Source organism: Hoplias malabaricus, chromosome 15 (assembly GCF_029633855.1).
Source record: "Hoplias malabaricus isolate fHopMal1 chromosome 15, fHopMal1.hap1, whole genome shotgun sequence".
Classification (NCBI taxonomy): Eukaryota; Metazoa; Chordata; class Actinopteri; order Characiformes; family Erythrinidae; genus Hoplias; species Hoplias malabaricus.
The window spans coordinates 20,125,921-20,151,444 of NC_089814.1; the positions used below are offsets into that span (position 1 = coordinate 20,125,921).

Sequence of the window (25,524 nt, forward strand, 5' to 3'; positions counted from 1 at the left end):
CCCATTTAGGACATTTTGAGAGCGGATAGTAATAGATTATGATTTCCAGCACAGCAAGCAGGCAGGCATGCAGAGTCCTGGGTCAGGAAACGTCTGACACACATACCGTCCTCCTGGCCAAATCATGCCCTTGAGCAAAGCACTTATGAGCAATGGCATTCCAGAAGGATTTCACATTGGTCATTATTCATCCAGCTTGTGTTTTCATGGTAGGCCTATTTCAGCGAGGCAAACAAATGGAGCAGGTTGAATTTGCACATATTTTGCACATAATCCACCTAATATAAATACCCTGAAGATACAGGATTTAAAAGTAAATAAATAAATAAAAAAGGGCATATGCTGTATAAATGAGAAATGTTAATGCGTGGAACAGTAGAGAGCATGAGGGCTATACTTAGACCTGTAAGGTGAGAAACTCTTGAGTTAGAGTAGACTGCAGAGGTGAAGAATGGAGCCAGCCAACCAGCAGCTGCATTGCTGGAGGCTGAGGCAGAAGCTACAGCAGCGGCAGCAGCAGCGGCAACAGCAGAAGAATAATGAATGAATTAGAAACTGAAGGAAGAGAAGATGCTTTAGGTTCGGATGCTAGGCGAACTGAAGGGGAAATGGTGGTAGGAATGGAACACACACACACAAGACGAACCCAAGACAGACAAACACAAAGAGGAAACACACACATAGGCAAAAGGTAGGGCATACCTGGGTCCTGAGCTGCTCCTGGATCAAAGAAAGAGAAAAGAAAGACAGAGAGGGAGAAGCATTAGCGAATCAAGCTTCATGTAAAGCCCCAGCACAGCTGAACAAGCATAAGCCAGCACATCAGAGGTGTCAAAAAAGCATTCGCCCGTTATAGTCACCTTTACGCTATCCTAACAGGAAACGGATATACTTTTCGTTTTGTGTAATCATTCCATTCTGCTATCAGGGTTGAAAATAAAGAAGCTGGTAGCAATTTCATGGCATATCTTAATCACCTGATAAAACAGCAGGAGTCATGAATTTTAAAGTGGAGGAGAGAAATCATCCAAGCCCTGCATGAAACCTCCCAAAGAACATTACCTTAACACGTTCACTGCTTTCTCTCAGCGCCGCACACCCTGGAACTTCATTAATTACAGCATGTCAACAGCACCTGGGCTCAGCCTCTCCTTCTCCAGCCGCTTGCCACTACTGCAAATCAGGGGGGCTAATGCACTGGCCCTGGAATCCACAGCACTGTTTTAAAAAGCACTTACACCCAAAGAGAGAGTGGATGAATTGCGCTCCAAGTCAGATTCTGATTAGAAAACCAATTTCCTCCTTCACGTTTTTGCCAAATTTCCGTCCTGGCAACGCACTAATTATCATTCTTATTTTAATATGCAGGAAGCCGCGGCCACAGCTATTCAGCACAGAATCAGACTTCATGCTGCAGCTCTGTGTCACAGAGCTCCTGCTTGCTCTGTCATACTGAGCCCGCTGAATCTGCCTGGCACTAACCCCCATAACCACAATAGCCTCAGCTAGATCGCATTAGAGATATGCATGATGTCATAGGTCCGTCTAACCACAGAAAAGACCACAGAAATTGATCTAGCACAATCCAATACACTGCAGCCAAGAAATACATTCAAAACTGCAGCTGTCTTTCAGCTTCTAAGGCCTTAAAGCATGGTTTTTAAATTAAAGCCATGATTCACCTAAAAATCAAATGGGCAAAACTGTCAATTGAACCTAAGCATAGTTCAACAATCACAACTTTTGAACTATGATTGGGCTAAATTAAGAGTGGCATTTCCCCTGGTTCCCCTCTTCTAAACGCCACTATTATCATGCAAACACAGTGGCATTAAATGGGTGTTTTGAGAATTATCACAGTTAAAGGCATAATTCATGATTGTAATAAAAAAGACACCTTTTATAAAATTCAGAAGATGTTTCCTCACCATTTGCTAGCTCTTCAGTCTGTTCGTGTGCTCGAAACCAGTCTAATGTGTTTACGAAGCCCCAGTGTCTGTGAATGTGTAAATAAACAAACCATCTTGTAACGGTATGCTAGCTTTTCTCTCTCTGCTCATGTCAAAGGCATCTGGAGTCTTTTTAGACAACGAAGAGAACTCCAAACGCTAAAAAGCATGAACCGAAATGAAGATATTTCTCTATTCCTGTTCCATAGGTGGGTAATACTGACTTCCATTTGCTGTTCAGGATCACTTAAGGTGGAAATGTCTCCTGAATCTGGAGACGGATAACTGCATTACCGAAAGTGCTACAAAACTAAACAACTTACAAATGAGTTTCTGTGGTAATTCTGTTCCAGACAATTTCAGCTTCATCCATGTACAAACAACTGTGTTTTTTTCCCCTCATACATGCCATTCCACCTTACCCAACTCACAGCTAAGAACAGCGTTTCCCAACAGTCATAGATGTTCCCTTTAATACAGACAGAAGCACAACAATAACCATTAATAGGAGCTGATTTATACCTGAAGATTACTTTACAAATGCAACAATGCTTCACAACCAAAGAGAAATCTTCACATATATGGACTGTCAAGTCTACAAGAAAACCCAAATCGATTGTTCTTGAGGAATACTACAGTAAGTTGACTGTTTATGACTGAAAACCTCCAGCAGGGGGAGTGTTTACTGGTGTATTCAAATAATACACCAAGTTCAGTCATTATAATGCTTCAATAAATCTTCCTGTAAACTAATGTAAAGCCCCTATGACATACGCAATGTTGGAAAATGGATATAGTCACATAACTGAGCTATAACAACTGATTTCACATTCAACACATTTCCATTTTTATAAACGTTTGTGTATTCTTCAGAAAATGTAAATTTGTTATTGTAACTGCTGCACTTCCCCACACACTTCCTGTTTCTGTGGATGTATATCATACTGCAGTAAAGCCACATTTTTGCAAATCAATGTCATTGGCAGGAGAAGGGTGCGCCTCATGCCGTTTTCACCAACTCCAAGAAAGCAAACTCACTCAGGAATTCACTTTCTCACTTCATTCTGAAGTCTTATTTTGAAGGTTTTTATCATGTAGCGTTTAGCAGGACAGTAAGCAGCGTGCCAGTTACAGTAGTAAGGTACAGCCAACAAAACATGCTAATTTTGTACACACATTCCATGCATTATCATTCTAAGATGGTATGTTGCTTTGTGTTGAAGATATTTACCTTGATAACCAGATCTTATGCTGATTACCAATCAAATGACAACAATTGTGTGTGGGTATTTTTCTTCATATGAGACACGTGTTTTCTGTGTGAACAGCAAAAAAATACTTTCTGATTCTGACATTATCAGTTCTGATAAAGTTGTTACCTACCTTTAACTATGATGGAGTGTGCTATGTGAAGCATTAAGTGCATGTGATTCAGTTTAACAGTGTGTTCTGTTCAGACTAAGGTCAGATATTGTTCACATTAACCGCTTATCCAGTTCAGGGTCGCGGTGGGTCCAGAGCCTACCCGCAATCATTGGACGCAAGGAGGGGGTGCCAGACCTTCACAGAGCGACACACACTCACTCATACATATGGGCACTTTTTGGAGTCGTAAATCCACCTACCAACGTGGTTTTGGACCGTGGGAGGGAATTTGAACACCCGGAGGAAACCCACACAGACACAGGGAGAACACACCAAACTCCTCACAGACAGTCACCTGGAGCGGGATTTGAGCCCACAACATCCAGGTCCCTGGAGCTGTGTGACTGTGACACTACCTGCTGCACGACCGTGCCACGTAGTGTGAACAGTCTCACAATAAATTTTATTTAGGCCATTTTACACGGTGTGAACGTAGCCTAAGAAGCTGGCATGTGCTGCATCTTTAGCACATGCCAGCTCGACACCCCACACACTTCTATATGATTAGGTGCTCTACAGAATTGGAATCTGAATTAGTGCATATTTATATTGGCAAACAAATTGAGTGTGTACTTGGGCATGAACATATATGCATACCATAGAATCTAATGCCAACAAAGATTAGCCTGCCAAAATGCAGACATGCTGATGTCTGGGTCTTAAAAGGGTCCCCGTTTACAGCTCTATATCTGAGCACTCTGAATTTGAAGGCATCTCTGATCACTTCATATGCCTTTGTCGTACAGTCCATGTGTGTAATTCATTCCTTGGGTTGTGGGAGGGAGGGGGCTGCCTGCAAGGCTACTTTAGGATTCATGACATGGACCTGAGTGCAGTCACTAACTGTTTGAGGTCCACTGGGGAGCAAGGGCCACCCTGGAAATCAGACCCTTGGAACAGCGGCCATGCGAATGGCTCCACTCATGTTAAGTAAATGCCAAATGTCATAAGAAAAACGTCGCGATGGTTTGTCAACCCCGGGGCCTGCAGAGGTCTTGCCAGGCCTTTTGGAAGGCCACACAGCTTGGATGGGAGATGTCCATGTCACCGCTTTGCACTCCTGCCCCCAAGGTAAGGTTAAACGCTCCAACCAGAGGAATGCATTAAACATGAGTTAGCCCACACGAGAGCAGCTCCCTACTCCAAAATGATAGCGGCATTAACTCGGGGGTCAGCGTGCATGAGCAGAATTAATGAAGCCCCTGTGCCACTCTTTACGTTCCCTTCAGCCCAGAGAGCACTTCACATAGACCTGCTTGCACGAGGCCTTCACGCTAGATATGAATAAACTGTGCTATCACCAGAGCATTGATTAAGAATAGAGAAAGCAGGAAACGAGTGAGAGCTCTGGAGAGATGAAGGATGAAAGCAAACAAGAATTGCACAAGCATCATTAACATAATAATCATCGTTAAATGGCAGTGCAGCTTGGTCTGAAAATCACATACCTTACATAAACAACCCATATCCCTGTGTCCTCTTGACCAGGTCTCGCAGTGAGGGCAGGAAACGAGAGCATGTTGCTTTTACCAGGGTTTTTGGACATGATTAGCAGGCCCTTACTGCAATCTTCCATAGTGAGGCTAGGGCCAAAGGGCAACCTCAACCCACTTCACACCGAGCGGCCAGTCATAGTGTGTGTGTGAGTGTGTGCCTCCCACGCAAAAGGAGGAGAGAGAGCGGCCTTGTGTTGCACATCCACTCTGTGAGAGCCCATTCCTTTCCTATGCACCATTGGCGCCTCTCGAATCGCAAATCCAATGCCCGTGGGGTGTTAAATTAGACATGATAAGTGAGCTCCATTAAAGCATAATCATCAATAGCATTCAAATAGCTGCTCTTTGAGCCTCTGCCATTGGAGCTCGAGACAGAAGGGGGGGAAAACAAAACTGTTTTCCCAGCAGAAGACACTAAAACTGTAGCTGAGCGAAAATTAGAGTTGCGCTGAGCCCATATGACTTCATAAAGATCACAGCCAATTTCGAGGGTCGCCTCTTTTTTTCTTCTCAGCCAGAGGCCTCATTTCTGTATTTGCTTTTCTAAGCATGGAGAAGCAGCAGCAGCTGATGATCTGAGACGGTGGTAAGAGCGAAAGCGGAGACCTCTTGGTCACTCTGGCCACTTCAGACAGAGAGGATCGGAGCGAGAGTGTACCTGATCCATAATAGGGAGGGATTTATAGTGTGTCTGCTAGGCCATGATTAGACACCACTGCTGCCACTCTGATAAGCTTCTCATTGATGGGAATATTCACCCCTGTGTCCTCGAGCCAACTCGCAGGTGGGAGGGGTAAGGTGAGAACGAGGAAGAGAGGGAGAGAGAGAGAGAAAGAAGGAAAGAAAGAAGGGTCACCTTTTCCAGCATCCACAACCTCTGTCAGCCACTGACTTTGAAGCGACTTTTGAGGTTTCCTGAACTTGGAGTGCACTTTTTCAGAGATGCCACCGCATCTCCATGAGCTAAACTGAGCCGGTAATCCAGTCGGTTTGAAATTCGACGTGCAATGCCGGCCTCCTTTCACCATTCAGAATAATCTTGGGGATTAATTTCCTCCCAGTGTGAAAAGCCTGGCACTGCTATATGACAGTCCATGAGAATCCACTGAAGGCTGGCCAATAGTGTAGCTGCTAAACTGCCAAAAAGGCTGGCCTTTTCAGAGATTCTTTGAAGGCTAAAGGTCTGCCCTCTCTCTCTCTCTCTGATGGGAGGTAGGAATATACTTGCTACGAGTGTGGATCTATTCAGTTATTCTGTACATAGACTCCTGAATCGGGGCTACAAAGAGGAGTTCAAATGGGACCCGCCAGGCCTTCATGTAATTAAAAGGTTAGAAGTGAGCAGTCCTATTTCCACCTCAAAGAACTGGACAGAAAGGGCAGGGGTGTGTGGTGTGGTCAACACAGCATCTACAGAGCTGTTCAATCGGGCTGAATGGTGCGCCAAAGGCAGCGGTTTAACTCCTCTGTGCTACGCTGCAGGAGTTAAAAGGCGCATTTGCCGGGCCTCTCGCTGCAGGAGAAAGTCGATCTAAGATCCAATTCTGATTAAGAATCCCAATGACGAGGTGACATTTGCATTCGCCATGGCCTCTGTCACGCACCGAGCAAAGGCACGACATCTCAGCAAAGACAGATAAGATTCAAAATCCCATAAAATACCGTTAGATGTTTTAAGGAAGAGCAAAACATAGCTATCAGCAGAAGAAAATGGACTGGCCAAAGCCATCAGTGGTTGGGGAGGCTGAAGATTGAGCAGCAGAGTAGAGGCTGTGGACAAATAAAGGGGGTTTAAGATGAACCCTGGACCAGCAGGACTTACAGACACCTGCCACCCACTGAATTTCAAGAGCTGATTTGAGCCACATGGTAGAGCACCAGGCAGGAAGTGTCAGGCCTGTATGGTCACTTCATCTCAAGTGAAAATCAACAGAGAGAAAAAGAGCCTTCCTACGGTTATCTCTGCTCACTTCACTTCCTCCTGCCTGGGTGAGACTTTGCGGAGAGCCTAATCGCACATCGACTAATGCAGGGGTTTTAAACACACCACTAATTGGCCTGACACATATCCAGAGTATTTCCATGAAAAGGTTGCATGCTGGTGATGAAAAAAAAAGGGGAAAAAAATATAACACTTCATGTCTATGAGAACGGGAAACGAACCATTTCCTAATTAGGCAAGCTAAATATTAAATACTCACTTAGACCACTGAGGACTTTTTAAAAAAAGTAAAAACACATAGTGATTCAGGGATATATATAAAAAAAGGTTTAATGCGATGTCACATATGTAAAGCGAGTGTCCTTCAGCCGGCACAAAACTCGTTACATTCAGTGTGAAAAATCAATATTGCACCCTGAACAAAGGACCAGGCACAGACCATGAAGAGTCCACTCGCTTTGTGTTGGCTGAAACGTATTTGGCTATTATGGAGAATGTAAAGGTCAGTTTACTGAAGGAGGAGGGGTTATAATCATTATAAATATATTAACAAATAACAACCCCCTCAAACATTTTACATCGAAGAAGTGGAGGAGCCCAGGCGGCGAGGTTAAGATTTTGTGTGAGGAATGAAAGCCGCCTCCAGAGGCACAGCCGAGGCGGTTTGAAGCTGAAATATTTTGCAGGAGATGGGGTCATTTTAAACAGCTCAGCACTGCACACAGAAACAAAACAAAGCAAAAAAACAGCAGAGAGGCCCAGAGTCCCTTCCGGAAGAGATGGCCAGGATTTACTGTCTCCGATATCTATTCATCGATGCATTATCAAGAGGCTTGAAGGGGATTAATTTTGTCCAAACATTCCCACGGAATTCAGAGAAGAACTGACCATGCTTGGTTGCAGAGAGACGACACAATAGAGCCAAGCCCCTCCTCCGCCTCCCATGCTTTCTCTCTCAGGCCTTGCTTTCTACTTAATTAAATCAGCCTGCCCTCTCGTATCAGATGTTCTTTGATGGAATACTAAAACATATCCATTCTCCTAATGCCATTACAGAGAACAGGGCAGGGAGACGGATGCTTTAATCCCCCGGATCAGCCCACACAAAAGACAGAGTGGCCACCGTGCTGCCATTAGCTACATTTTGCCCCTAAGATAGGAGCTTCATGCTTCCTTCACCGCTGACAGATTTGACAAAGCCCTGCCTCTGACATTCAGCACGGTTTTTACTCCTCCCCCACACTTTTTCTTCTTTTTTTTCTTTTTTTTTACTGTAATCAGTGATGTATCTCACATGGTGTTTCTCCACCTGATGCTGCCTCGGCAAAAGCCAAGACACTTCCTAACAAGTGTTCCCCATCATCCTGGAAACAGGGTAAAACCAGAAAACGCTTAAAAATAAAAAAAAAGAGTACTCTGGTGCGGCTCTATTTTATCTGCCGAAGGAATGCAGCAACGACGGGTTTTAGCTACAGCACTACTACATTGGAACACTCATCGCTTTGATACGGAGTAGAAGTTGCTGAACCCAAACAATAAACTCTCTCAGTGACAGGAGCTGCCACCGCCTGCCGCATGGAGCATAAAACAGCTCAGACTTGAACTCACTTTCTGTCTCAGCATCTGCTCAGCTCCTGTAAAGCCTTGGATACATTACACAAACTTCAAAGAAGCTGTATTTAATTTTTCTTCATGTTCTGCTTCTTCTTCTAAACTCCCTGCAATGTATGCACTGTTCTGTGGCACCGAAAACAATGTGTGGCCATGAACCTCTAAGTGTACATTTTCCATCTTCATCCCTTAGACCTCAACAGGCTACTTTCATTACTGTGTCTTTAAAACTGCTATACAATATATGCAAATGCCGCCTTCTCTGATTGGCTGCAATTTACACATTACAAAAAGAACTGAAAATCCTCACTTTCAACAAACATTCATTCATTATCTGTAACCGCTTATCCAATTCAGGGTCATGGTGGGTCCAGAGCCTACATGGAATCATTGGGCGCAAGGCGGGGAATACACCATGGAGGGGGCGCCAGTCCTTCAAAGGGCAACACACACTCACACATTCATTCAACATGTGTTTTTTTTGGACTGTGGGAGGAAACCGGAGCACCCGGAGGAAACCCACGCGGACACGGGGAGAACACACCAACTCCTCACGGACAGTCACCCGGAGCGGTAATTGAACCAATAACCTCCAGGTCCCTGGAGCTGTGTGACTGCGACACTACCTGCTGCGCCACCGTGCCGCCCTGACTTTCAACAAACAAATTGAAACAAACCAAAGAACACTCAGCCACTCCTTTCCAATGTTGCAGACTCCTTTTGATTAATGTGATAAACCTGCTTTAAAGCCTACACAAATCTTCCTTCAGATCTAACCCATCCATGGCTGTGCATCAATAAATAATACTGTGCTAGGGTCAGTGAAGACACACCTGACTGGAGCCCAGAGAGCAATTGGGGGTTAGGTGTCTTGCTCAAAGCCAATTAAGCTGTGAATGTTTAGGGAGGAGACAGTGCTGCTCCCACATTTTCCTGCTAGTCATGGGGATTGAACTGGCAACCATCAGGTCCCAGCCCCGTCTTCTATATATGTACGGGGAGCAGCTGAGGACCGAAGGAGGAAGACCTGTACCTTCACTCCCACCACCGGTCATGGGGATTGAACCAGTGACCTCTTGGTCATAAAGCCCTGTTCTCTACCATTAGGTCATAGTTGGTCTAAAGCCAGAATGGGCAATGTGTGAATATGTTCATGGTTGTGACATCACAAATTTAAAATGGACCGTGCAGAGCATACTTTTCGCATTCAGAGAGCTGGTAGACTGGTGACAGAAACATTGGTACACTGTTAATGGCACATTGTCTTTGGCCATGTTTACCCAACACATCAAATTTCAGCGGAAAATCTAAGTAATGAGCAAATGAGAATATTGGCCTGTTGCATATTTTTCTGAATTTTCTCTGTTGGGGAATCAGATAATGTCCTTTCCTAATGAGACGTCACAACTTGTAAACTTCCAGACCTCTCTCTGCCAATCAAGTGCACCTTCCTTGTGGCAACCTCTGGAATACATTAGTTCACAAGGCCTGACGGTAAAACCCATAAGCGGCATTACGCTGGCACTGCGCCAGCTTGCTTCTCTCTCTCTCTCTCTCTCTCTCTCTCAGCTTGATGACGCAGTCGATGTAGCTGGGGCACCCTAATGGAGGCCTGATGGGGGGGATGTACATGAAAGTGGGTGAGGGGGCAGAAGAGGTGCCCGGGACTGACCCCGTGGGCCGTTAGTGTACTGTCAGGTGGGAGAGCGGAGGAGAGTGGAGAAACCCCGCTGAGCCCTGGGCCCATTATTTCTGCTCCAGACAGCCCTGGCTTAATCCCCTCATTTGGGAGGTCATCGCAGATCATTATACAGTAGGGTGCCATTACAGAAACACTCCACCGGACTGATTCCCCCTGCAATATAAATACATGACTCCAGGGATCTGCTTGGCCTCAACCTCTCCCTCATTCTCTCTCTCTCTCTCTCTCTCTCTCTCTCTCTCTCTCTCTCTCTCTCTCCCTCCTTTTCCTCTCCCACTTTTTATATGGATCCAGAAAAGCGTGTAATTAAATCTGCAGAGAATGCATGAGCAGGAACAAGTGATGCAGTCAGCCAGAATGTGTGCATTGCTGTACAGTGGGATAAAGAGAGGCAGGATGAAGGGGGATGTGGAGGGGGAGGGGGGCGAGTTTGCACTGGATCTGACAAGGCAAAAGAGACACACACAAACACGCGCACTCACTCGTTCTTTTCCCACCGCACCTCAACAAAGCAAAGGTACACTCATTTTCCGCAACGAGGAATATTTTTACACACGCTGCGGCTCCCGGTCCCCGAATAGTCTCGAGCACGAGTCTGGCAGCCAGAAAGCGATAAAGGCCTCATATAATTAAAATTTTCCTCCTCATTTTTACAAAACATGCCACGCTACGGTCTGCTCTGTTCTTGTCGCCACGCTGGCGAAAGTGGAGGCCTGCGAGCAGAAGAGCAGGCGCTCTGCTTGACTGATTTGTAAACAATGGCAAATACATTTTCATTGTCCTGCGTTTAATTGGTAGATAAAGGCAGCTCATTAGCAGCGAGGAGCAGAGACATCCATTTCATCCCTGGAGTCTGTGTCACAGATGGGCCTGCAGTCTGCTTTCTGACTCCGATTCTGCTGTAGAGCTTACATAAGTGCGTCAATTGCTATCTCTGCGGGGGCATTAAGGCCGCAGCGCAGTACAAAAGGAAAAGCCCGACAAGCTGACATGGCACTGTTGCTGAGGACATGTATAAATAGTTAATATGCACCAATTATCTGCATATATGTATGAGAGCAAGACTCTGACCAATTATAGCGGCCCCACTCAAGACTCGGCCGTAGAAAGCATGGAGGATCTCTCGCCTCTTTAAAGGGTCTTTTGTGTGATGTCACATAACCCAAGACAACGTTCCTTCCACTGGCATGGCTGCTATGAAGAGAGAAAAAGATCCTTTGAACAAACCTCAAGAGACTTAACATGCATCATTTCTATCCTTCCAGACACCTGATGGGGCTATGTGCAATCCTCCAGGAAGCTTTGAGGTCTTTTCTTTTTTTCCCCCTCCTCTTAGGACCTGGAGAATAGGGAGAGAATTCTCTGTGTGTGTGTGTGTGTGTGTCATGGCGTTTGGCTGGAAATGGGGCAGCTGCTCTTACAGGAGCCGTCATTCATCACTGGCCCAGGCTGTCTTCATCTCCCCCTGCTGCACTCAGGACTAAAACACATTTACCTCAGAGGATTGCTGCAGGCTGGGGCTGTGCTCATTCTCAGGAGCTGCGTGGAGGGGAGTATGCGAGCAAGAGAGAGGGGAGAGGGAAAGAAAGAGAAAGAGAGAGGGGTATTGGGAGAAAAGCAAGAAAATGAGAGCGGCAAAGCGAGAGAGCAAACGGGCGAGAGCCTGTGAGTGACAGTGAAAGAGAGAGAGTGAAATAGAGAAAGAAAAGAGAATACAGCGCAATGCAGGTCGATAAACGTGTCAGTAAACTTGCTCCAAACTCTCTGCGAACTCTCCCGAACGTGAAGCAGAGGCGCCGCCTGCCAAATGGCATAAAAGAGAGCAGGCAAGGAGACGGGTATTAATTGTCAGCTGTTGTTTTAAACCACCCCGAGTTTTCAATTAATCTACTGACATTCAGCTACAAAAGGAGTGATTACAGAGAAAAGGTTACTGCCACACTGGGGTTCTCGGATGGAATCCTGGAGTGTCACATGATGAGCAAGCGAGGCGCTGTCATTTAGATGTAAAGTTATGCTGGAAAATTGGGCAGAGATAAAGAGCGAATATTCTGCTCTCAAGACTTGTGTGAACAAACAGTCCTTCCACTTCACACCACCTCATTTCAGGCAGAGGGACTGATTGTACGTGCTTGGCAGTTCCATCTGAAGTGCTGCTTCACTGCTATTATATAGCACAGATTCTTCTAGAATAAGCAGCAGCAGCCTCAGCGTAGCTCTCGGAAAATTGAACTCTCATAAACACTCCATTTCTACATGGGAACTAAGGCAAAAAAAAAAAAAAAAACGAGCCTGTTCATTTCAAAAGCGGAATGAGGCTCACAGGGGAACGCAACGCCTGCCAGTCAACATGGAATAATAGATCCGCAGACCGACTGATACCTAAAAGAGCTTTGGAATAGATCTGCGATCTGGATTACTCAGCTACTGCTGCAGGACATTTATATTGCGTTAAATGGGCCATTCCCACACCAGCCTCGTCTTCTCTAAGAGAATGGGCTGTTTGCGTTTTGTTTCTTTTCCCCCACCACTGGAATCTGCATTTGTTCTACAAAAATAAACCCCAAAACACAAAAAAGGACTACTGTATACATTTAAAGCGCTGGCAGCCATGAGTGCCAATGTTGATAACTGGCATTGCCAAGCAAAGTGATATTGAGAGTGTCCCGTTGTTTACTCGTCTCGCCAAACCCAGGATGGCTTATCCATGTTGTCAAACGCAATAACATGAGCACTGCTCCGTTACCCATTTTGGACCACGTAAGGTCGTTATTCATAACAACAACAACAACAAAAAATGTCATGCACGGATGCTGCTCTATTTAGATGTTGTCTCAGGGACCGAATCAGCATTCACAGCTGCCACCAATCAATGGTGTCCGCACAGACATGACTGCATGCACCTGCCATACTGGCACATTACGCCCACCCATAATTCAATTTACCACTCAATCCTATTTCCATGGCCTGTCATATTTATGCCAGCCAAAAAAGAACGGGGGAAAAAAGAAAGAATAAAGAAAGGAAAGAAAGAAAAGAGGCATAATAAACCCGCCGAAGGGGAGGGAAACGTGAAGTGAGAAGAAAATGGAAAAACGGTTAAGGGATAAAAAACAAGCTCAGTGATGTCTCAATTGAAAAGGGACTTGCTACCATTTAGAAATGGATTACTGGGAAAAGTCAATATTAAACAAACAGCTTTGGAGTTAAGGCCCAACTTACAAAGGTATTAAGATTAGAAGGAGCGATAAAAACAGAGTGATTCAGGACTCTATTGTTTCGAGCTGCGGCAGCTTGGAGGTGGGCGAGATCATGGGAGTTGAGCTCCAACATTGGTCTGAGGACTTGCACAGGATTTCCGCGCACAAGGCCATAAGCTATATGGATTTTTCTTTTTTTCCCCTCTGGGCTTGGGCCCACATGAAGCCTTGTGATCTGGAGTCCTGCTGGGTAGAGGGGATATTGGGAGCAGGCATTAAGGGACTGATGATGTGTTGTTGTTTGGCAAAGCTGAAGATTGTGTACATAACCCAGCTCCGAAGCGTCGTTTCCCCTTTTCTGACTCTCCATCTCTGTGAGCCCATGTGGTTGGGGGATCTCTGTGAGCCCGTGTGTTTGGGGGTGGAGGGGTGGGGGGCTTTGTCTTTTTTCTCACATCCACAAATCAGTACCAGGAGCAGAGATCATCTTTTCTAATGTCATCTCTTTTTATCTGGAGCTGACACAGACCCGCCACACTGTGAGCCATTTGTCCCGGAAAGGTCACCCTAACGTGGATAACACCGATTCCGACGCCATATAAGTCTCAGTTCAGAATAAGCTCACATCCCTTCCAGTCTCTCTGTGCAACTGCTGGGTACAGCAAGGCTGTATTTTGGTTGCCAGGCAGCTTTGTCTTGTGGTTATAAATGTTCCAGGAAAGATCTTGTTCTTTTCCTGGTTCCTTTTTTTCCCCCGCCTCTCCGCTTCCTCTGGCCCCTTCCACAGCACCTGGGCTCTTTGGCCACCCAACCCAGGCTCTGAATCCCAGGGTAGTAACATCCATCAACCCTGACACCAATCACCGGAAACCCCCACAAAATGCTTCCTCCAATTTGCTTGCCATTTCAATGTCTTTCAGCGGAGCCTCCATCAGACACCTGTCTCAACCACCTGCTACCTACTTCACCGAGCGTGGCAGAAAAGAGGAAACAGTTTATAATCAGCAGTGAATTTCTAATCTTCAGCCACTATTTTTATCTGTTCAACAACCTCCCCTCACTACCACAACACACACACACACACACAAACATTGACTGCACACTTTTTCAAACACCTCAGCACACACTCCCCTCGATGGATATCACAGCTATCAATCAGCTATAGCTTCTGGCGGAGAAGCGGAGAACACTTCAGAAGGATAGGCTACATCTGCTGCAAAGCCGCTCTGTTGGTGCCACATCTTGGGGAAAAGTATAAGAAGCAAGAGCCAGGACATTGTTGCCAATTCCCCTCTAAACAGCTGAGAACAAAGAAGAACTACAGCTTCACCTATGAGTATAACGATGGGAAATGCATTGTAATTTCTCATACAGAAACTTCCCTGCATCCTCTACTGCCACTATGCATGTCATCTTGACATCATTATTCAAGAACCTTCATCGTCTAGACAAGTGCAGTAATGATGCACCATGTTGTAGCATAGACTGCTCTATTCATGAGAGCCAATTTGAGAGGTTACAATGTTCAAACACCCTCGCACCCTCTTTCTGAGAACTGATCACCATGGAAATCATATCATTCATGAGCCGTGTGCCGTCAAAGTCCATCATGATTAATGTCTCACACATAATTGCCTACACACAAAGGATAGGCATCTTACAAATTTTCACTACAGATGCAGTAATATGGGCTTAAGGATTGTGTTGATATCTGTTCAATCTTCATGTAAATATCTGTTATTGCTGATATTGGTGCAAATGAATAAACACCGACAAAATGTACTTTCTGGATTAAGATAACTGAGGAACTTGTTTTATTTGTTTTTTGTTTTCATTCAGTTAATAAATCCAACACTGCCATTGGGCAGATATCAACAGAAAATGCTGGTTTACATAAAGACTGGAAGTAGCATGGCGTAGTGATATGTGCACCAACTGTACCTGATTAGAGGGAGCTGATGTAAAATGATGCTGTAAAATGATTTCTTAATCTTAACAGAATGACCTACATCATTAAATCATTGTATGTAAAGTCTTTTGAAAATATAAACCACAACACTGATCACAATATACATTCTAAAGTCAGGGCCATGCTGTGTGCCTCTCTTTTGAGTTCACACAATGTCTTTGAATAAACAGCGGTGTTAATGTACACCAGTGCTACCACCACGTAGACTTTACACACAGATGCACAAGAATAACACTTTAACCCCAACCAACACAATAGCCAAACAAAAGATACAGAAACAGAGACCCTGCGTTCACTTTCTAAAGTTCAACAAATTCCACCCGGAGACATAGACACTGCAGTAAGAGGCTCATAATGTTATTTCAGTAATTAATGAAACTCTAGAATGCTAATTAAAACGATTCTACACCTATGGAGAGAGGAGAGAATCTCTTCAACTTTTAAAACACCTTAGCTCCCAATTGTCAGCTTGGGAAAATCACAGCTTGGTGTCGGCAGCAAAAATCCTCAGTAAAAGCTGTGTTTGCACAAAAGAGATCAAGAAGCAGATTAAATAGCTCCATACAGTTTACGCATTTCAAAGTCTCTCCACATCCTCTGCTTCATTGGTTATGCCAGTATCAGTGATCTGCTTGGATGGTTGTACCATGACGTATTGAGTGCAATGAGGTAAAGAGTTTGTAAAACATGTAGCAAAAAGTCAAGAACAGTGGTTCCAAAATCATTGGTAAAATGTGACAAAAGGGTATGAAAGAAGAGAAAGCAGGGTTGGAAATGGAAGGTTTGATTCCCACAACTGGGGACAAGGGGAATGAAGGAAGAGTGCTGTCACCTTCCTCACTCCACAGATCTGCTGTGTGTGTGTGTGGTCACTACTATGGATGGGTTAAATGTGGAGGAAAAATGGAATTGTACAATCACAAAAAGCAGGTTTATCACATTTTCAAAGCTAACAGTATAGTATATTGAATTGTAAGAGTTTAGGCTGACACTCAAAGGTCAGCATTAGTATCACAGCAAAAAAAAAAAAAAAAAAAATGGTTCCATCTCTAATACAAATGTAGTAAAATGATTAAATCTCATTATAAATTTCATTATAGTAACCCAGTGTCTAATAAATGTCCTACTTTTACAGAGTACAACAAAGGTTACTTGAGCGGGGCATAACATGCTGTTCTATACTGTCCAGTGGGGCAAAAAAGAAATGTGCTTGTGTGATTGTTCCAATCTGAATGGTCACCACGGCACCAGGAGCTAGCATAGAAAGTGCTTTTTTAATGGGTTTGTGCGTTAATATGGCCTACAATTAGCCTTAGTCATTGTCATGGCATCCTGTAGGGCCGCACTGCATCACGCGGTAACTTCATTCATTGCAGAGATATGTCAAATAACCATTAGAAATTACATTGTGACAATCAGATCACCCTCATATATCTACACCAAAACACTTGTAGTTTTTCAAATGTTCCTTCCATATTACATCATCTTGCATCATACAGCAACAATGGTTTTCCTGGCCTTTAAACCAAAGAATATCTCAAGCTTGGAACTATGCCACTTCTGTATGAGATATGAAGGCATGTGTAAAAGAGTATCACTTTAAGTAATACATTCATTCATTCATTATCTGTAACCGCTTATCCACTACACTAAACATTAAAAAATTATATATATATATATATATATTAATGAGCTTTGATGTGGCCTCAATATCTATATCCATCCTTTATCACAAAACCCATAGGAACATGTCCATATTCAGTATGTTTTCTATATAATATCCAACTGCCTGTGCACAAACACCCGCACACACACACAACCTGCAAGTCATTTCTGTGCTGTGACTATGAGGGATAGGGGGTGCTAATGTAATCTGGTGTGCCATCTATGGTGTGCGGGTGGTGCTGGTGGAGTCGAGGATGACAGGGTCTGACATTGCAGTGGTCTGCTGCAGCCTCTACTTTACTGCATATCTGTCCTTGAGCCCAAACAAACATCACACTTTGGGTTTGAGTTCATCACTGTGCCTCGGACAAGGAGACATGACAGCACATGCTAATGACTTTCAGCACAGCCTCTGACAGGCCAGGTCTGGGGAAATCACCTCATCCTAATGACACACCGCACACCAAGAGGCAGAACATGCACGTTGCAAAGCACAGCCTCTTGTCCTCCTTCAGAGCGATCACTCAGGAGCTTGTGCTGGGCTGTGAGCTGCAGAACTTTCCTTTTCTTTTTTGGCTCTGTGCCCTATTAGTGTGGGTAGCCTCTGTGAAATATCTGGAAATGGCTGGGGTGAGAGACGGCAGTGGACCAGCTGCACACAGACACCATCAATATCCAACACCAGTGGACACAAATGAATGTGTATACGATGAAGCCAAACACAGACGCTACCTCAGGTGCCTATTGATCACATTCAACTGAGGGCAAGTATACATAAACATCCTCTTAGCCAACAATGATACATTTTAAAAAGACCTCCATGCTATGAATGCCTGCGTTTATTCCCATCACACACGCAGCTTTAGTGTCTGCACAATTACAGAAATTGCCACCACTTGTTGCCTGAGGGCAGTAAAACAGTTTTATCCACCTAGATGAATTCAACCCCTCAAACGACTGCTGATGTCTCTGAAAATGGCGCAGGAGCAAGAAGTCAAATGCTTCAGAATGCTATCACCAACAACTGCTGGAATGATTGTTTGGGAATTGGGTGTAATACTTCATACCTCGGAGCACCAAACGGCACCATAAATCCTCTATAAAACCTGCTATCTTAAATGATGGCTTAAAATGGCGAGCCGTCGTTAGGCATGAGTCTTCTGGGCACTGCTGTGAAGGGCTTCCAAATGCATGCTACACTTTAGTGAACAGACTTATTGTGTCACGCAAGACATTAAAATACAGTGGAGAGCTTTAAGAAAAAGAAAGATGCTCTTGTACTACGGAGCAAAGCCACAGTGGGTTTACATAATTGGGCTATCAGTACTCAAATGGCTACAGTGGCCTACAGAGCCACTCCAAACGCATTCCCTGTTGTAGAGTAAGTGACAATTTGGCATCTAGATGCTGGTTCAAAAGGATGCATCTTTTGGCGAACCCAATAAATGCCAGATTGTGCAAGAATTTGCCATCTTCCAAGCGAGAAAAAAAAATGAATTTTCATCACACTGCAACAAGGGCTAGGCAATTATAAAAAATGGTTCGTAAATGACATTCAGAACTTCTTCCAGTCAGTTTGTTGTTGATTATGTTAATATGGCCCGCACTGTGTGTTCACGCACTGTCCCCTTAAAATCATACTACCTCGCATGTAGTCATGTGATTCTGCCCCACTCTGCCACATGGAAGCAACATGGAGGAGAACCTAAACACAGAGGCAAAATGAACAACTCAGGCAGCTTGTGCCAAAGACAAACGTTATGACTGTTGTTTGGACATGTTCTGACTTTAGTGAAGATGACACTGAACATTTAGAAGGCAAAGGTTTCAGTTTATAAGTTAATCCCACCAGTTTGTTTGAACACTTGAAGCACAATAACATCACTGAATATGAACAGTGCATGGCTCAAAGAGACTGACAAGCTCCTAGCAACATTTAAAAAAAAAATACCACGGAGTTCATACTTCAGCATATTTATAGTACAGGCCTTGTCAGTGTAGTATGACAGAGAGAAAATGATTAATAATGAATCATAATCGAGTTAAAATGTTCTAATAATCATGATATTGATTTGTGGTATACACATTTTTATGCTGCCATAGCGCCTCATATCTGTGAGCACAAAGTCAAGTCAAGGGTTTTTAGCACTGTGCAGATCAGCTCAATACGGCCTAACAGCCTAACACGTGTTGATGATAAAAAACAGTTTCTGAGAGAGCAAAAGAGTCTGGTGCTGGAGGAACAGACAAGTTAGCTGACCAGCCAACAGACACTCGTGGTTTAGCACACCACAGCAGATGATTTTCCACCAAACTGAGGCTCAAAATACACATATTTAGAGGATAAAGCCTCATACCTGTGAGCACAACATCAAGTGAAAGGTCTTTTTATTTGTTTTTAGCTTCATATATTTTTCCTTGAACCCATACTCAGTGCTAAACTCTCGACTGTGATGGGCTACTGGGCTTGTGTTTTCTTCCTCACTTGTTTTCAGTGTGACATCAGCATTCAGTGATCATTAGACAAATACCATCCTCATTTGTAAGCACAGTAGTATACAATTTCACTGTTATATCACCCAAACCCTATCCAGCACTTAGTTCAACATGTGTGTAGCCTACATAGGCTGATGAATTTCAGTCATTCAGTCCTCTGTTTTATAACAAAGGTAAACATGAATAGCCTGTTATTCTCTTTTTTGGGAGAATTATTTGAATTACAAATTCGATTTCAATTGCCTAATTCAGTGTTACCCAGACTCCTGTTTGCAGCAAACAACAGGTACTTGGACACTCTCTGTAAAAATGGGCTGATCAATCATTTAAATTGCACATTATAGAAGGACAAACAAATGGGCACAAATGGATTGTAAACACGGAACGAGTCTCTAACATATTCAGACAGCAAGATTGATCGACAAAAAGTTATGCAAGAGAGGACGTGGCTATAAACCATCTCTGTTATCCATCACAAAAATGGCCGTGTCATTTTATTTGGAGAGAAAAAAGGAGAAAGTGGAACGAGAGAAGAGAAACAAGAGCACACTTGGGAGGAATGATGATTTGACAAGTACAATTCACATCCTTAGTGGCGTTCTCTCTCTCCCTCTCTCTCTCTTTTCTGTATCTCCCTCTTTCTCTTTTCTTTGCTCTCATTCTCTCAGAGAGAGATCACAGGTTAGCCACTCCCCTCACTGATCCAGGCCAGATAATTAGAGTTTACATTATTGTACACAGCATATGCTACAGAGGAAGGGAAATAATGAAGCTTCATTCATATAAGCCCCTTTTCTTTCTTTTTGAGCTGGGTGCATGAGGCAGCCCAGCCAGCTACTCTCATCTTCAAAGCCCCAGTCCTGTACTACTTTGAAGACAAAGGCAAAGGGTGCTTAAATATCACCCCTCTGAGAGGAAATGAAATTCTCTGAAGCTCCAATAATAAACAGCAGCCAGCGCAGAGCAAAGAAGCTGATGGAGCTAGTTAGAGAGTATGAAGGGCCTCTATTTCAACACCTATGGCCTTGATAACAAACGTCATATTCTTCTTCATCTGCCTCCCATATGCCTGCTGCCCTGCGGGCGCCCAGATGATGCATATTACTATACTGGGACTTCATTTATGGTCAATACATTTATTGATCCTTCAGAAGTGAGTGGTGTCAAACAGGCTGCAGAGAACTGCTGATGAATGGAAGGTCTCTAGCAGTAAATAGAGCATTTTAAATCAAAATCAATCATCAGCTCTGACCATGGTATCAGTAAATGTCAGATATAAGATACTTGGAATATACACGCCTGAGGCAGCTCTTCTGTTTCAGGAACATGGTCATAGGGGGCTTCATAATATGGTTTTCTCAAAACATCATACCCTTTAAGCCAACTGACTGTTACAACACAATGATTCATTCTACTCTCAACCAATCACTGCTTATCAACCATCTCCATAATAGAATGAATTTTAATGGCAGTCAATTTGCCTGAATGAATGCTATCGGGTATGTAACACTAACTACTGGGGAACGCTACAACGAAACCCAGTAAAATATTGAACATATTTTAAATATTTTCAAATATAGTACTTATCACCGTAGCATGTAGGATGCTAATGACTCCAGCGGTTCACTTATACACTTTGCATATTTTGACCCTGTCGTAATGCTGTCACACTGAAAATTTACCACCAGCGACACTATGAATATATTGGCAAATGCAGGATAATATTTCACATAGATGCTAACTTACAATATCAGATTTAGAGTGTTATTCATAAAGCTGTATTTAATATTGCTCTGTAGTGGGGTAAATTTGATGTATACAGACTAGAAGTGTACTACACAGCTGATTAAACTGTCCATGTTCCAGCAAATCCGGCCCACGCATCAGCCATTGATTTTTTTTTTTTTTGTTATTTTTGTTTTTTCATGTCAAAGCTAATTTGTCTGCTGCAAGTAAGCCTAAATAAGATTAAAAACATGTCAAAGACATAAAGAAAAACAACAATTCACTTGCTGGGCTTTCTGTGGTAAATACTCCAAAATGGACAGTGAGGGGGAGGGAAAAAAAACTAACAATAAAACACAACCATACTGGGGTCACAGCCAAGGCCAGGCCTATAAATATCAGCACTGTTCCTCTGTGCTTTACATTCGTTCTGCTTACATTAGAATATCAATAGAACGCATGCTTAAGGATGGTCTCAGCAATAGGCATTTCCATTCTGTGAATAAACAGCCACTGACCACATAATTGACATTGGGAGCACTTTCATGCTTTGATAAGAGAGAGCCTCTGAGAATGAGAAGCCATATTTTCCACCACCACCACCGAGACTACTACCCCCCACCACCCACACACTTAAAGCAAGTCAAATTAAACACAAGCCCTGTGTACACTAACCACCCTGGCTCACTGAATATGAATTTAAATGAAATTCGTGTTTGGTTTTATGGTCGAGAAGGCTTGAAATGAAAGCTTGTAAGACCTGGAGAGAGAGAGTACATTGAGCTTTTTCCTGTAATCCATGTCCTTCCCTTGGGACAGGTAGAATTAACGAGGAGCAGATGGCCGCTCCTTTAAGGTCACCGCTTTTGCTTCAAAATGCACATCTCTCTCTCTCTTTCTAACTCCCTCTTCCTCTGAGTCATTAGGCACATCCGCAGTGCTCCCTTGCATAACGCGCGCATGCAGGAGGCAGATCTGCACAAAAAAGATGCAGCAGGACACTCTTATGAAAGGGGCCGATCAGCTGAGAGAAGGTGGCAGGGGCCAACATATTTTTCAAGTACTTCCACAGCCCACTATATTTACTATCCATCTTTAGTGTACTCTTAACACTCAGACAATGTGCCATAATCTCAGAAGAATGGATGCTTCCCACTGTTTGTGCTCAGTGCCCTCAGGCATGTAGCTGAAGGGGAGGAGTCATCAGAAGTGGCCATTTTTCATTTCCTTTTAGGTCAGTGGTGCACATGATACCAGTCTTGTCCTTGCTCGGTAGAGACTTTTGATCATGAATCGATATCAGCTCTTATCTAACACTGCATTCAGAGTGTTCAAAGTGATTTGCTGTGAGTATTTATCAGATGGTTTCAGATATAATCACTGACCACAGTTCTTATATGCCTACATCCATAAGTCAGCATTTATCCTACGAAGTGAGCTTATCAGAGCAAATCCAGTTATATTTGTGTTTCATAATTAGTTTTAACTGAAATATTAAATGGCGGGCGGCACGGTGGTGCAGCAGTCACACAGTCACACAGCTCCAGGGACCTGGAGGTTGTGGGTTTGATTCACGCTCCGGGTGACTGTCTGTGAGTTGGTGTGTTCCCCCCATGTCCACGTGGGTTTCCTCCGGGTGCTCCGGTTTCCTCCCACAGTCAAAAAACACACGTTGGTAGGTGGATTGGCAACTCAAAAGTGTCCGAATGTGTGTGTGTGTGTGTGTGTGTGTGTGTGTGTCTATGTTGCCCTGTGAAGGACTGGCGCCCCCTCCAGGGTGTATTCCTGCCTTGCGCCCAATGATTCCAGGTAGGCTCTGGACCCACCGCGACCCTAAACTGGATAAGCAGTTACAGATAATGAATGAATGACTGACTGAATGAATATTAAATGGCTCATTTTACAATAATATGATTGAGTGGCATGAATTGTGGTGTGGATAACTGGGTACAGATTTAGAAAATATTAGTCACTTGCAATTTACAGTTTGTAAAAATTAATTTTATTGATATATGACACCAAAATGTCATTGTTCATATGCTTCCCATTGTGTACACTGTTCCCTGGTGTAGTGCTAATGCTCATTTTGGGATAGCACAGTTCTGACATCAAGATACTAGAGAGTCAAGATATTGTGTAAAGCTTAAGAACATAGTGCAGAGTTTCCAAATTTAGACAGTGGGAGGGGCAGCTTGAAGCATGGCAAATGTTGCGGCTATGTCATTTTGGCACGCTAAGCGGCCCGCTGGCACTGGAAGGCAGCTTATGGAAGAATCAATGGCTTAACCGTATCAACCTCCTTCAGAGGTTTGAGTGAATGGGAGTAAAGGGCCATGTGCTCAGCAGGCTCTGTGCAGAGCATGGTGTGTGTGTGTGTGTGTGCGAGGGCCCTTTGCAGGGGTCTCTGGGCGGATGCTTGGTCTAGGCCAGATCCTGTGCCAGTCTACAGATGCCTCCCTCGCCGCGGGACACTGAGGCAGCTGTCCTGGAGCCCTTGCATGCTCTCGGCTGCTGTCATGCATGGCTTTCATTTCTCACAACAACCACCATGCTGTGCATGAAAAATGGCACTCTCTGAGCTGTACAGGTACTTGGTAAGGACAGCCCAATAACTATAAATCAGCTAAAGTGGTATGCATTTCAGAACGCAACCACTGGCAGTATAATAGACCTGACTGCTAAACAGAGCTTCAATTTGATTAAGGTTCCACCGTGGAGCTTGAATCAATACTGCTGTGTTATGCACCTAGCCTTGAATACTTAACATACGTACAGCAATGAATGCCGTAGCTTCTTTGCCGTGCTGTTCTAAGCCTCAAGAGGAGCAATTAATACTTGCAAGCATTAGGATTTCTTCTACTTTCCACTCTAGTGCAAAAGAGGCTTGTGCTGATTTTTGAAGAGTGGAAGTTACAAAAGAAAGGCCCACCAGACTGGAACACTGCAGAAGGAGCTAAAAGGTTCTGACTCTGGAGGAAAATGGAAATACACCGTAACTGGAGTAGTGTGTTTGTACTTAGCATACATGGCTCAATTTTCTGATCCGATATCGAAAGGCAGGAGTGGATGTAGTATGGTTCTCCTGCACCTTAGTCAATAAACCCAATGAATCAGTGTGAAGCTTTAACATCCTCTTCTGCTCTTAAGAGGCGCTGGTGCATGGGATTTGATCAAACAGCATGTCTTCCATCTGTGGACTGGAGTTCAATAAGCCCCCACTGCTGACAAGAAGAAAATGATACAGAGAGAGAGAGAGAGAGAGATCTACTCATATTTCAGCCTGTTTGATTAAAGCTGTATCTATTAACTGTCTGCACTCTCTGTCAACTGTATTTATAACACATCCACAAATATTACAAACACAGTGTATTTATCTGTCCATCCTCCACACTCCTTTTTACTACAAGTGTGCACCTACACACACACACACACACACACACATACAGAGTAATAGAGCTCATATTTCTAACAGCACACAAAATGAATATTTGATATTGGCACACTACTTTTTCAGTTCCAGGGATAATCAATTATTTGTGTATGCTTTCCAGAGACAGGCCAGCTCTGCTTTAATAGATTTGATAAATTGCTGAATAGTTTATATTAAAAGGGCAGGAGACATTACTATCAATCATCTGGAGCTTTTAATTGAGAAGACTGGTTCCCATCTTTTATTCTGCCAGCTTCTCTCTCTCTCTCTTTCTCTCTCTCTCTCTGTCTGATTTCAAGCGAGAGAAGTTGATGCCAAAGCAAACTCTAGCTCAGACTCCACCAGCTGTGTGGCTCTGACCGGCACCCCGGCTCTGCTGGCTGCACTCTTTCATTTCTGGGAAGGCTGGAGCTGGGACCAAATCTCCATGAAGAGATAACATGGTCCAGTTCACCACTCGGCAGCTGAGCTTTACACACACCAGCCCATGTCCTACATACTGAGCACAGCACATGAAACATGGCCACATTAGAGCAATTACATGGGTCGGACACTAATACATCATAATATCGTTTACTTAGCATATGCAAGGCGTCGTACAATCTAGGAAACGCAGGCTACGCTTCTTTGTCTCATTTGCCGCTATGGTTAGCATTCAAATCCGAGGCCTTATCACAGCAAACCAAAAGCTCTTAGCCATTCAGAAGGGTGTAGAGTATGGGTAAGCGTGGTATACAGGCCTCCATAATAAATGGCAAATGGCTGGAGCCAGCTACAATGGATGACAGGCCGGTTTGAATAGAGGGCTGCTACTGTAAAGGCTGTCATGCCCAGGAGAAGTGGTCCGATCCATGGTAATGACACTGCGGTAGCGCTGACGCATTCCCACCGAGTGTCAACAGAACGCACTGCAG

General features: G+C 44.0%; 1 protein-coding gene across 6 annotated transcripts in view; it reads right to left on the minus strand.

Moving 5' to 3' along the window:
• The window catches only part of cadm1a (cell adhesion molecule 1a), a 304,829-nt gene that overhangs the window by 99,688 nt on the left and 179,617 nt on the right, over positions 1-25,524 (minus strand). For 5 of the 6 annotated variants that reach the window (XM_066646118.1, XM_066646117.1, XM_066646115.1 and 2 more), the window contains exon 2: positions 703-720. The exons of the other annotated variant lie outside the window; for it this stretch is intronic. In XM_066646118.1, coding sequence (XP_066502215.1) covers positions 703-720 — 18 coding nt within the window. The remainder of the gene's footprint in view (positions 1-702; positions 721-25,524) is intronic. 6 annotated transcript variants of the gene reach the window in all.